The sequence below is a fragment of the Aspergillus oryzae genome, chromosome 1 (assembly GCF_000184455.2).
Source record: "Aspergillus oryzae RIB40 DNA, chromosome 1".
NCBI lineage: Eukaryota > Fungi > Ascomycota > Eurotiomycetes > Eurotiales > Aspergillaceae > Aspergillus > Aspergillus oryzae.
The window spans coordinates 3,536,914-3,549,601 of NC_036435.1; the positions used below are offsets into that span (position 1 = coordinate 3,536,914).

Genomic DNA, 12,688 nt, shown 5'->3' on the forward strand with positions numbered 1-12,688 from the left:
GCCTTAGGTACATACATACCACACACACACTAACTATAGGAAGAAGAATCTTTACTAGCTTATATTTAAGCTCGGGTGGATTCAAACAATACCAATTCAAATTCATAACAATCTGTTGTATGCAAGTAACTGTATCTGCCATTTTTACGTTTACTATATGTTTTTCTTTTGAAGGTGAAAGATAACATTAACATGGATCGTATACTAGCGTTATTACCAATCATCCAATCATCAACACCAAATAAACAAGCAATGTAAACAAACAACAAGCAACCGAATGATGACTCGTATCCTGAATCGTCTTCAAACTCCTAAGCTCCCACTTTATCGGGTATCGTTTCTTCATTGAGACACATCACATGAACATAACAATTAAGCACATCAGTATGCCCTCTTCTTCTGTAAGTTTTGTAACTCTGAGGACAATCGTCGCACGGTATCAACAACGGGACGATGCTGCTCCGCAGCGTCTTGGAAGAGCTCAGATATCGACAAATCCGGACGAATTAGGTTCTCTCCATCTATTGTTGGACGGAAAAACGAAGGTAATTTGTCAACGAATGCCCGAAGTCCACCGCCAGGAGACTCCGCAGCGGAGTCTGTCGTGCCTGAAGATGCCGATGACTGTGTCATTTCACGAGCTAAGATGCTGCTAATAGATTCTAGGTGGTCATCTAGTGTGGCGAGATCGTTGGACAAAGAGTCAGCCTTGCTCTGCATGCGGGTAGTCAGCTGATCAAGGTACTGTTCGCGCCACGACATTTGCGTCGATAGCCGGGCGCCCTGAGCGGCGGATTGTGAGTCACCTGCCGCCGTTGCCCCGTTGGTCGCGATCAAATTGTCGACCGCAGAACGGATGTCAACTTTGAGGGAATCGAATTTCTTGGTGGCGGCTCTGGTGGCTTCCCAGCAGCCGCTAAATTCGAGGTCGAGCTCGTGTTTCATGCCCGGGTACACCTTCTTTAGCTCCGTCTCGATGTAGCGGAGCTTCGACTCGCTTTGCTTCAACGTGCCTGATAGCGGGGTCATTGCATGCAGAGTCGTATTAAATAGGGATTCTAGCCGCGTTTGAGAGGATACAACGGTATCGTAACGGGATGCACGGTGATGGTTGGTCTGAGGCTGGGGGTAAGGTGGAATACAACTGGCCGGGTACAGAGTGGAAATAGCTTCTATCGTGCATAAAGTCTGATACTGCTGTACTACTTCGGGAATGATGAGCAGATGCGAAATGGCCACGACAAGTAGTATGTTTATTATGGTTCGAATCAGTGTTTGCAACGTTTTAGACCTTGACGCTGACTTTGGACGGGAGAGCTTCTCATCTACCTGACTAGTGCTTGGCCCTTGTTTAGAGGAGTCATTCTCCTTGGACATGTCCAGGTCATGTTTCTCTGTTCGCGGTGTGTTTTCGCGCGCTGCTTTATGTCGGCGCCTAAGAGAATGCGCGGTCTTTGATTTGGATCGCACATCCGGCGCAACCCAGGAACCCTCCGCGATAGGCGTCTCATATATTGAGGGCATTATGAGCTCGGGTCCTGATATAGAGGAGGCCGATGTGGTCATCGAGTCGCACCCATTGTTACACTCTTGACGACCAGCTTCTTTGTTTAGGTGACGGCTTTGACTTGGGCTTTCAGGAGGCTGGTTCTTATTCGGTCGCTCTTCCTTGTCTGGGGAAGATGATGCCACTATCCAAGACTCGCCCAGGATAGAACTATCCTTAGGACGAGGGGAATCCGTAGCCATAGATGAGATAGGTGAAGGATGATTCTCAGTTGCTATATAGCCGAAGGACTCACACTACCAAGCGCACATCTGAGGCGTATAAAAGCTGCCAGGATGCGTAAACAAAGGGTCAATAACTTTCGGATGAGCAGGAAGGACTGCAAAGACCCTTATTTTCGACGATAAGGTTTGTGTATATTGATTGTTGACGAACGATAAGAAGAGAAGTGGGGATGAATCACGAGAGCTTTATTAAAGATCGGGCCGATCGGCAATCGCGTCGTGTTTCACGGGCCAGCTTCGAAAAATTCCTGGTACGATAATATCAACCCCCCAGCAACCATGCGTCGATTAAATCCTCTGCTACGGCAGACCCTGCTCCTGCGGAAATCACGTCCTAGTACACGTTACACCCTCCGACCGCCGCGCTTGCAATGGCTGTCCACAACCTCCACTCGACCGTGTTCATGCTCCGACCCGCAGCCTGAACAGCCGCCCTCTCAGTCCTCAGCTACACCTGCCGATTATCGCGCACTCGGAACTGCACAAGACCTGTTCACCACCTCTATCTACAGTCCCGGATCACCCCTTTTTCTCCCCAATGGCACTCATGTCATCAACAAACTCGTTTCCTTCCTCCGCACGCAATACCTCCAGTACGGTTTCCGCGAAGTCCTAACCCCGACCATCTACAAACGTTCTTTATGGGAGGTATCGGGACACTGGCAAAACTATAAAGATGATATGTACGAAGTACGAGGCCGAGGAGCTATGGGGGAGACTGAAGGAGAGGCCGGAGAGGATGAATCGTACGGACTGAAACCGATGAATTGCCCCGGTCATTGCTTGCTATTCAAGTCACAAAACCACTCATACCGAGAACTACCCATCCGTTACGCCGATTTCAGCCCGCTACATAGGAATGAGGTGTCTGGTTCTTTAAGCGGACTCACTCGGGTTCGACGCTTCCACCAGGACGACGGACATATTTTCTGCCGACCGCAACAAATTAAGAGTGAGATCGCATCCGCGCTTGGATTCGTCGATATGGTTATGACTACTTTCGGACTGGGGCCGTATCGATTGGTGCTTTCTACGCGACCGGAGAAGGACTTCATTGGTAGTCTAGAATTGTGGGACAGCGCGGAATCACAGCTTCGCGAAGCTCTTGATAACAGCGGAAGAGAATGGGCACTCAATGAGGGGGACGGTGCGTTTTATGGCCCGAAGATTGATATTCAACTCCAGGATCAAGCCGGGAAATACCACCAGCTCTCAACTATTCAGTTGGACATGAATCTACCACAGCGTTTCGGGTTGGAGTATCAGGTGGCTGAGGGAGAGGAGGACTACAATCCAGCAACCCCTGGAAGGGCAAGGCCCGTGCTGGTTCATCGGGCGAACTTTGGCTCCATAGAGCGATTCCTTGCCCTACTTATTGAGCAATACGCCGGTCGCTGGCCATTCTGGCTGTCTCCGCGACAGGGAATCGTCCTTACGGTCAACCAGGATGAGAAGGTTCTGCAACAGGCGCATGAGGCTGCGGCTAAGATATCGGGATTCCGTGCGCTTGAGCCTGGTCAAAGTGGCAACAATGCTCCCCAGCCTCTCTCCTTTGTCGACTCCACATTCTTGATTGACGTGGACGATAGCCCTCAGACGCTAGGAAAGAAGATCCAGAGGGCCAAACAGATGAAGTACAACTTCATCTTCATCGTTGGACCTAAGGATGTCGCCGAGTCGCGCGTTACAGCTGATATTACCGGTCAACTGCAGAGCAAGCCGGACGGAAATGCGCAGAAGCTGCAGGACATGCTGGTCAGCCGGTTTGGAGAGAAGGCGGTTCAGAACCCCCGGGCAGTTCCATTAAAGGTTGACGAGGTGCACGATCTCCTGGTGCAATTGGAGAAGAGATTTGTATAATAAGTATGAAGCGTATGATGTACAATATGATACATAATTAGTCTGGTTATAGATTGATTGATGTTAACACCGGAAGCGGTTAGATTCCTAAGCTTTAAGGCCCCGGCAACTCCACCGCGATCACCTTGTTAATGTTGTCATCTGACCTTAAGCTTAAGATTATTCTTAGGAAAGAAAAGTCTCTCGAAAAGTCGCCACAAACCAGACCCTCATTTGTGCCTCTGATTCGTCAACCATCGTCAAACCTGCCCTGGAGACACCGTCATTACCTTCTTTTTCTGGCATCATCGCCATGGACCTTTTTTTTAGGTGAAAAGTGATCCAGAGAAGCTTTTTTTCCTTACCACGCCAGCCCCACGACTAGACTCTTTCTCGCCCGAAAATCCTCCTGCTGGAGAAAATTGCCCCCTTTGGTCGTGTCTCTCATTCGCCTTCCCAACACCCCCACTCTTTGCTCCCCTCGCTCCCCCTCTCCTCTCCTCTCGCGTGAGCCTTCAATTTCACCTCATGGCGGGTGTTGTGTATCTTAATCGGTCTCCCACCGTCAACTTGGATCCTCCCCCTTTCGCAATTCTATGGTGGTCGAACACAGCTCTTCTGGCACGGCCGACGTGCCGGCTAAGGCCAGTCTGCCGCGGAAGAGCGCCTTCTCGTGTGAGGCGTGCCGCAAGCGAAAGGTGGGTTCCCCCTCCCCTGCTTTATTTTCGGATGCTTTCCGAGATCACAAGCGATGAAGGATCTCCTTCGTGTACCTTGCTTATTGGCACGCTGACATATTTTCCCCCAGGTGAAATGTAATGGTGCTAGTCCGTCATGTTCACGATGTGCGGCGCGCGGAGAAACTTGCGTTTATAGCTTGTGAGTGAGAGTTTTCGTCCATTCCCTCCCGGTATCTTTGCTTGATTTGACTATATCACATGGCATCAACCTCCTCTACATGTTATGGTCCTCTACTTTATTAACTAATTATATTTAGAGCTCCAACTTTATCGTATACCAAACAGCTCGAGGCTCGAGTCGCTCAGTTAGAAGATGCCCTGTCAAAGCTACGGAGCCAACAGCAGTCGGCTGCAGAGGTGCGGAAGGCGAGCACCCCATCATCTACCGGTGAAGGTAGAGGTAGCATGAGCCCAAGTCTTCGAACTCGCATCAAGGAAGAAGATGAAAGTAGTAGCGCCGATCTCGCGAGGGAATTCGAAGGTCTGAAGGTCGAGCACGATGGTCGAATATCTTTTCACGGCCCGACTAGTTTGTTTCAGCTTCCCAGCGGTGCTCTCAACGAGGCAGCCTCGACATCTCGTCTTGCCGTGCAGCACGAAGCTCGAAAGGAAAGGCTGATCAACAATGCGTGGCGGGAAAGGGCGTTCGAACAGATGGCTACTATGCCAGTAAGTCTAACCATGAATCTCTTTTGCTAAAGGAATAGTATTCTTAACCTGCTGTTTTGTGTTTCAGGAACCGTTCCAATATCTCCTCGACTCACACTGGTGTTGGATCCAGCCGCTCTTCAACTTCGTCTATCGACCAGCATTTACTCGTTCGTAACCTTGTTGCTGCTGGTGGAGGATGAGAACTAACCACGAGCAGGCGATATGAAGATAAACGGTCCATACTATTCAGATGCTCTTCTCAATGCGATCCTCTCCCATTCGGTCCGGTGGTGCAAGTCCGAACCAAGAATCGGCCATATCCTCGATTCGTTTGATGGCGGTGCACAGTTCTCCCATCGCGCCGTCTCTGGTCTGTATGATTCGCTCAAAGTTGGTCATCTCGGTATCCCGACTATTCAAACACTGCTCCTGCTCAGTGCGCAAGAGTGCGGTAGAGGAAATCGGTCACAGGCTTGGCTGTACAGCGGCATGGCTTTTCGAATGCTGGAAGATTTAGGAATATCCATCGACAGCCGCAAGTACTCGGACTCCGCCCACTTGAGCGACGAAGATATCGAGATCCGGAACCGCCTCTTCTGGAGTTGTTACTTTTGGGATAAAATGGTTTCCCTATACTTTGGCCGATCGCCTACGATGCAGCACTCGCGAGTTAGTCCGCCACGGACAGTATTGGACGACACTTCGGAGATCGAAATCTGGACGCCGCATGGCGTTGTCTTCCCGGACGGTGCTCATTATCCTCCGACTCAGGCTCACTCCACGTCCTGTTTCATGAAAATGTGCGGATTGGCGGAGGTGCTCAATCAAATCTTGATTCACATCTATGACCCTATAAGGCAAGTGTCAGAGGCAGAGTTCTACAATTGTGTGATCGAGCAGGCTAGGAATCTAGCTGAATGGTGGGATGAATTGCCCGATTATTTGAAACTGGTGCCTACAAGCCTTCCTCCGTACTCTCCGCCGAGCCACATAGTTATCTTAAAGTACGCGACCCTCACCTTCTACTATATTGTTCACGCACTTACCATGCCCTCACTCCAGTTCGTTATATCATACTATCAATATTCTTCTCCATCGTCCAATCCTCTGCTCAAAGACAAACAGAGAATCATACGATAAGAGCCATCTTGTCCAGTGCATGACATCTGCAACAGCAATCTTGTCTCTATTTGATCTATATCGTCGCACATTTGGCGATGCCCATGTTGTGCTCTCACTTTCCTATAGTGTGTACACCGCTGCATCGATATTCCTGCTCGAAATACAAGCTTTAAAATACGCTGCTCCAGGGACGCTAGACAAACTCAAGTTTTGTATTTTCGCTCTAGAGAGAGTAAAGGTCTCGAACCCTGGTATGTTTATGAACTCAATCAAAATTAGGATTATCGTACTAACGTTGGGTCTAGTGATCTCGACCGCACTCAGTCTTGTCTACCAAGAGCTTCAAAAATTGCAGATCGATATCCACATCGTACTGCCAACTCTGCAACCAGAACAACCTCAACCTCGCTCGCAACCCCCTTCTCGTCATAGTCACTCTCCTTCCCAGCCCCAAGGCTTATCGCTGCAACAACAACAACAGCAGCATCAGCAATTCCACACCCCTTCGACTTTCAGTGATACCTCCCGTCATGTCTCCCCGTCTCATCAACCATCCCCCGATGCCTCATCTATAGCTGCCTCCGTCGCCCCATCAGGCGTGAACACATCGTTCCTTCCGGGATATTCCTTCCAACAGCCCGTCGCAGATTTCGAGCTTTCACAAACAGGTGTTCCTCAAATGGCCGGGGCCCATCTTCTGGATGGAATGCCCAACGCATTAATGACGCTAGATAATCCCGGCTCGTATGAGATTACGCCGGAGGTCTTTGAAGCATTTTCATATGCTGAGCCTATTACGACTAATATGACTCCTGCATTTGAGCCTCGATTAGGGTAGTTTATGTGTCAAGAGTTGCAAGAAGCGAGGATTGGGCATTTTGCAGTTAGAGGAGCTATAGGCGAATGGAGCAATCCTGGGTTGTTTATACCTCTTGAAGAATTATGTTAATTTTTTCAGGTCTTTGTTGGAGGAGACAAAACAAGACTTTTGGTGGTATAGCTGTAATCTCTAACTTCTAATGGATACAAATACATAGAAGCGGGTATAGGACAAAAAAAAAGTACAAAGTGTATATGGTCTATATGAACATGCAACAAAGTCTTCAACATAGACAAGAAAAGGGCATGTAAAAGAAATATTAAATCTCGTAAAGATAGAGACAGAGAATACATTAGAAGGGGCAGGGTATCCAAGAAAAAGATATTACAAGGACGTATTCTTGTACTCCGGCTGCTTAGCGCCAGTACTAGAAGAGACACTGGGAGCCGTTTCAAGGGAGTCATCAGACTTAGGCCGGGCACGCCAACGCAGGTACCACGGGGTATCGAAAAGATCACCCATGCGCTCGATCGGCACACCCTTAGTCTCAGGCATCCAGATACCCAAGATAACCAAACCAAGGGTACAAATGATAGCCCAGAAGAGATAGGCGCCCCACACATTCAACGAGGCGAACATATTAGGCGTGACGCGGACGACGGCAAACTGGAAGAACCAGTGCAGCGACATACTGACCGCATAACTCACGTTCCGGATACGGGTAGGGAAGATCTCCGTTCCGTAGAGGTAAGGGATTGTACAGAGGCCGACGGACCAGCCGACGGCGTAAACGAAGACAGAGGCGATGGCGGCGTCGGACGCGGATTTGTTGTCGGATGAGCCGGGTTGCAGACCCATATAGGCGCCCATGTAAATGTGGGCCGCTAGCTGGAGACTGAGACCCGCCAAGGCGCAACGGCGGCGGCCGAACAGGTCGATAAGTCCCCATGTGAAGGCCATCGTGAAGACCAGCTTGACAATGCCGTAGGCGCCGGAGCTGATCAGCGAGGTCGAGTTGCCTGTTACACCGGCGTACTCGAAGATCGTCGAGATGTAGTAGGTGATGCCGTTGCCGCCCGTCCATTGGGCGATTGTGTGCATTGTGATGAGGAGCCAGAAGCGCTGGCGGTAGTTGGGGTTGGTTTGCGTTTCTTTGAAGGCTGTCCAGGGGGTGACGGTGGCAAGATCGCTAGCTTTGGCGCGTACTTGTGAGTCGATTAGGACGAATTCGGCTTCAAGTTCCGGGTCGTTGATGTCTTTGCCGCGGAGGCGGGCGAGTACTGCGCGGCCTTCGTCATGTTTTTGTTTGGAGACTAGGTAGCGGGGCGTTTCTGGGACAATGTAGGAGGCCATCATGGCGAGTCCGACTGGGATTAGGGGGATAGCTTGTACCAGCCGGTACTGTGTCCGGGTTGGGGCCATGTGTTGGTTGGCGCCGTAATTAATAAAGAAACCTAATTTCCACGATCGCTGAGATTAGCCTCCACAATCTAAGCTTTGTTGGTTCCATTGATAATATCCCTAGACTTACCCATAGCTAAAACGGCCAACAAGATGACCATGTAGCAGCTAACCACAAGTCCTCTAGTTCGTGCGGGGGCTAATAAGCATTAGCAATGCAGCTCCAGGATGTCTCAGTCCCAAATGCGCCACGTACCGATTTCAGACAAATATAGCGGTGTCGTCACGGTCAGAGCTCCAGCTCCCAAACCGCTCCAGATTCTCGCGAACAGCAAGAGGCCATATATGCCCGAAGAGAAGACCTGGATGAACAGGCCCGACGCCCATACCAGACAAGCCAAGCGCCATGAGTTTAATCTGCCGAATCGATCATTCAGGTCCAGGGCGAAGAGTGCACCGAAGGCAGCACCCAAGACATTGAAAGAGGTGATATTGGCACTGCGGTTGGCAAGCCCTGTCTCATCGTGGGTCCAATTGGATGAAATGAGGTTGAAGTCTTCTTTGAAAGATTCCAATTTCACGCTAGCGCTGAAGCCACCTTCGTCATAACCTGCAAGATGCACGCCCGGTCAGAATTACAATGAAGATAGATGTTATATAGACCAGGATCATGCTATATCTCACCTTTGGGGATACTCCCACAAGCAATAATGAAGATAACAAGAGCATAATAGGGGTGGGTCTTCCACCGGGACCAGTCTACCATGACGGCGATTGGACGGCGAGAGGATTAAAGGATGGAATGTGATTTGTTCGATTCTGCCGAAATCGAAAAATCCGGGGAAATCAGACGATGACAACAGCTAAGCGATCCTTCGATATATTATTATTATTATTATCGGGGGCGGCAGTATAAACGAGGTCGGGTACTCTTTCGGCGCGATGGGGGCAAACTGGACGGCGAAGAGTTTTAAAAGAGGGCTTCCTAGTCACGCCCCCCTCCGCCTCGGTCAACTTCCGCTCTGTCGCCATGCTTCTCCTCCTCCTTCAATCTAAACCTTTACTCCTCACTTGTGTAATGACATGAAGATCTTCGCAGATTCATTGAGTCATGCTGGTCTAGGTTACGCCGTGCAGAAAAGGCAGAGAAATTACTGTATCCAGCCATCTGTCACTCGGGAAATGCGGCATTTGGAGCTTTGAGAAGAACGTGTGGACTCCCTTCCAACTTGGCACGGTTCAGGGCGTGGTCGTTGTCGGCTGTCTCCGCCCATGTTAATCCACTCTCCCTTCGCTTAGTACGTGAAAGGACTTGGGACTGAGAGACCCTTACTGCTGCTGGGATCTCTACACCATATACGGAGTACGCCATCTATGGAAGGGATGATTGTTTTTCCTACAGTAATCACCAGTGACACCTCAGATACCACTCTACCATTGGTCCACTCGCCCGTATAACTTCCGGTCAGATCGGATCATTCTAAGCCCCCGGGAAAGAGTATATCTGATGGTATCCGCAGTCTGCTGAACTCCCTCACGGACAACCTCCGTTGTCAGCATGCCTTACTTAAGGCTTCAAGGAGAGTAGATAGCCACCTCCCCTGTGGGTCACTGACTGATTCGTCCCTTTTTTAATTTTTTTTTCCCTCTCTTCCTGCCTTGCTTCCGGTAAAGCAAACGGGAATCTGGCGAGACTAAATCCGCTGCTGTAAACCTGTTATTATAACTTGGCGGGCTCGGAATCAAATATGATATCCCTACGGACTTGTCTATCAAAGAGGGCAGTCGGGAGAATACCCCCAACTATCTTAGTGAGTTGAGTCCCGACTATTCGCCGTTTTAGATCACTATATACTATCGGTGATACTCTTATCCTTGTCATCGTTGCACGACACTTCTTCGTCCTCTCGCCTCTGGATAATACCCTGCCGTTCTCTGTTCAACATGCTTACGTCTGTCCAGCCTCGACCTGACGTCCTTGGCCCTCGTGCCTCCTTAACTACCTTCCAAAAGGGGGAGCTGTTCACTTTCAGCAGGGATGAACAGAAACCTGTACATGCTCTCCCGTTAAGGCAGAGGCTTCCTGCCAAAGCATGGGATACACATATGCATGTCGTTGAGCCGCATCGCTTTCCGGTTGATGCAAGTGCAGTGTATCAACCCTCGACACATACTATCGAGGAGGCTCTAGCGTTTGAGTCCTCACTAGGAATCGAGAATATCGTCCTTGTTCAACCATCGATATACGGATATGATAATTCCTGTCTTCTCGAAGCACTCAGGCGTATCGGTCCCTCTCGCGGGCGAGGGGTGGTGGTGATTGATCCGATAAATACAGATACCCATACATTATCCAGATGGCATTCACTGGGCGTGCGTGGAGTACGTGTGAACTTGAGGTCAGTAGGGAAAGTGATGGACCAGGATGAGCTGGCACAGACGCTATTACAACACGCGGAGATTGTCCGTCCTTTCGGCTGGGCTATTCAAGTCTACGTCCCCCTCGAAATGATCCCACTACTCGAGCCTATTGTCCCCCAGCTTGGTGTCAAACTCTGCATCGACCACTTTGGTGGCCCGGACCTACGATCTATGAACTGGACAGATGGAGCCTCGTTCGACCCCTATTCACTGCCCGGGTTTTCATCCCTAGTATCCCTCCTTCGAGCGGGGAACACATATGTGAAAATCTCCGCACCCTACCGGCTCAGCAAGGATCATGAAATGCGAGACATCGAGATGATGGCCCGGGAACTCCTCCGACAGGCCCCAAACCGCGTGCTTTTCGCAACGGATTGGCCGCATACGCGATTTTGGGGGACCGATATCGCCCCGTTCACGGAACTGTGTCTACGGGTATGCGGGAACGATCCCGTGTTGACCGAGCGGGTGTTTCGTCGGAATGCCGAAGAGTTGTTGGACGCGCAAACTATGGACTGAGTGAAGGTACACGGCTTCGAGGCAACTTCAGTGTTAACGAGTTACGACTATTACCAACCATTAGACTAATCTTTTACGCTACAATATTCATGATAATGGACAATTTCACAATTCAAACTGTAAATGACGTTGGATACTACGTCTCGGACAGGTTCCGACGTGGTTCGATAGGCTGGACTAAAACGTCGGCTGAAGGAGTGTGGGGACGGGCGACGATTCACGCTAAATTTGCATGAACGGAGTTTTACTCCGAAGGCATCACTGCATACTGTATAGATGTGCACCCAGTGCCACTCACTTTATCCGAGAATACGTACTTGGTCATCCACTCGCTAGTTCTGGCACACTTACTAGTACTCATAGCCGAGCATACCCCTAGCATGGCAAATACGGGGGAACGAATATCCTCAATCCGATCATATATCACACTAGGGTTTCAATGGCTCTTGGCTTACCATAATATCCTTTCGCTGCCTGGCATTCACTTACCACATCCCGTCTAGCTAATATGTGTGGTTTAATCTCCGCGTGGCCCCGGAATAGTGAAATGATTGGTTGGAAGACACAGGCTGGGATACAATCGCTTGTACGTTGAAGATCCCATCCATGCCTTGAACAACCACACAAGTCGCATGAGTAACTAGTAGATCAGACAGGTATGGGAATACTGTATGGAGGTTGTTGAAATACTTATTCACAGAAGATAATCATAAAAGGCTACAGCCGACTCAGTATATATAATATCGTGTAGTAGGGCGATATCCTAGCACGGACAGAAATTGTATGAGGAAATTTATATACTTAGCTCCCTGCATATCCAAAAATAAATAAGCTGTTCATATTCAATCAATCTTTATCCTTTATCGAAAGAAGACCAAGATCCACAGGAACGTCGGACGCTACTATACTTGCAATTGCTCCTAGTATATCCACGTAAAGATCTCGGAGGTTCATATACCTTCTCTTGGCCTTTACTTCTAAAGCCCTAATTTGGTATTTAGCCGACTTGTGTCGTTGAGATTGCACTTAAGATTGAGACGATTACAAGTACAAATATAGATATCTACATCCAAGAGACCAATGAAGATATTAAGTAGTTTCGGTTGAAAATGTGTCGTAGTACATTTAGTATCTTAGTTCTCAAGAGCCCAACCCTATCCCCAATCTCTAAATTACCAGACCGACAAGCAACAATGAACAATCCCCCAAACCAAAGGAATAATCATTCCAACTCACACGTTCCTCTAACCATCCTTGTTTGTGGATGCGATATGGGGTTTGTGGAGAGGTATTTATTCTAAGAAAGAGAACTTGGTGTGTTTGTATATTATTTGGTATTTGCTCTGGCTTCTCGCCTCCTCTCTCTACTCTTCTTCTTCTTTGG

At 49.2% G+C, this 12,688-nt stretch overlaps 5 protein-coding genes across 5 annotated transcripts; 3 read left to right on the forward strand and 2 right to left on the reverse strand.

Annotated features, from left to right (window-relative positions):
• Positions 1-381: 381 nt before the first annotated feature.
• Positions 382-1,749, reverse strand: AO090005001089 (uncharacterized protein; the record flags this gene model as incomplete). Its single annotated transcript, XM_001818013.1, has 1 exon — positions 382-1,749. The coding sequence occupies one exon, from the start codon at positions 1,747-1,749 to the stop codon at positions 382-384; it is 1,368 nt and encodes a 455-aa protein (XP_001818065.1).
• A 321-nt stretch (positions 1,750-2,070) lies between these two features.
• AO090005001088 (threonine--tRNA ligase MST1) lies at positions 2,071-3,651 on the forward strand (the record flags this gene model as incomplete). Its single annotated transcript, XM_001818012.1, has 1 exon — positions 2,071-3,651. The coding sequence occupies one exon, from the start codon at positions 2,071-2,073 to the stop codon at positions 3,649-3,651; it is 1,581 nt and encodes a 526-aa protein (XP_001818064.1).
• Positions 3,652-4,775: 1,124 nt separating this feature from the next.
• On the forward strand, positions 4,776-6,981 carry AO090005001087 (putative C6 transcription factor; the record flags this gene model as incomplete). The annotated part of the gene is made up of 6 exons (XM_023233283.1): positions 4,776-5,039; positions 5,107-5,188; positions 5,239-6,082; positions 6,147-6,268; positions 6,382-6,394; positions 6,606-6,981. 6 exons carry the CDS (start codon positions 4,776-4,778, stop codon positions 6,979-6,981), a joined length of 1,701 nt encoding a protein of 566 aa, XP_023089221.1.
• Positions 6,982-7,347: 366 nt separating this feature from the next.
• On the reverse strand, positions 7,348-9,130 carry AO090005001086 (putative MFS quinate transporter; the record flags this gene model as incomplete). The annotated part of the gene is made up of 4 exons (XM_001818010.3): positions 7,348-8,417; positions 8,495-8,563; positions 8,621-8,974; positions 9,049-9,130. 4 exons carry the CDS (start codon positions 9,128-9,130, stop codon positions 7,348-7,350), a joined length of 1,575 nt encoding a protein of 524 aa, XP_001818062.1.
• A 1,178-nt stretch (positions 9,131-10,308) lies between these two features.
• AO090005001085 (putative TIM barrel metal-dependent hydrolase) lies at positions 10,309-11,304 on the forward strand (the record flags this gene model as incomplete). Its single annotated transcript, XM_001818009.3, has 1 exon — positions 10,309-11,304. One exon carries the CDS (start codon positions 10,309-10,311, stop codon positions 11,302-11,304), a length of 996 nt encoding a protein of 331 aa, XP_001818061.1.
• Between the last annotated feature and the right edge of the window lie 1,384 nt (positions 11,305-12,688).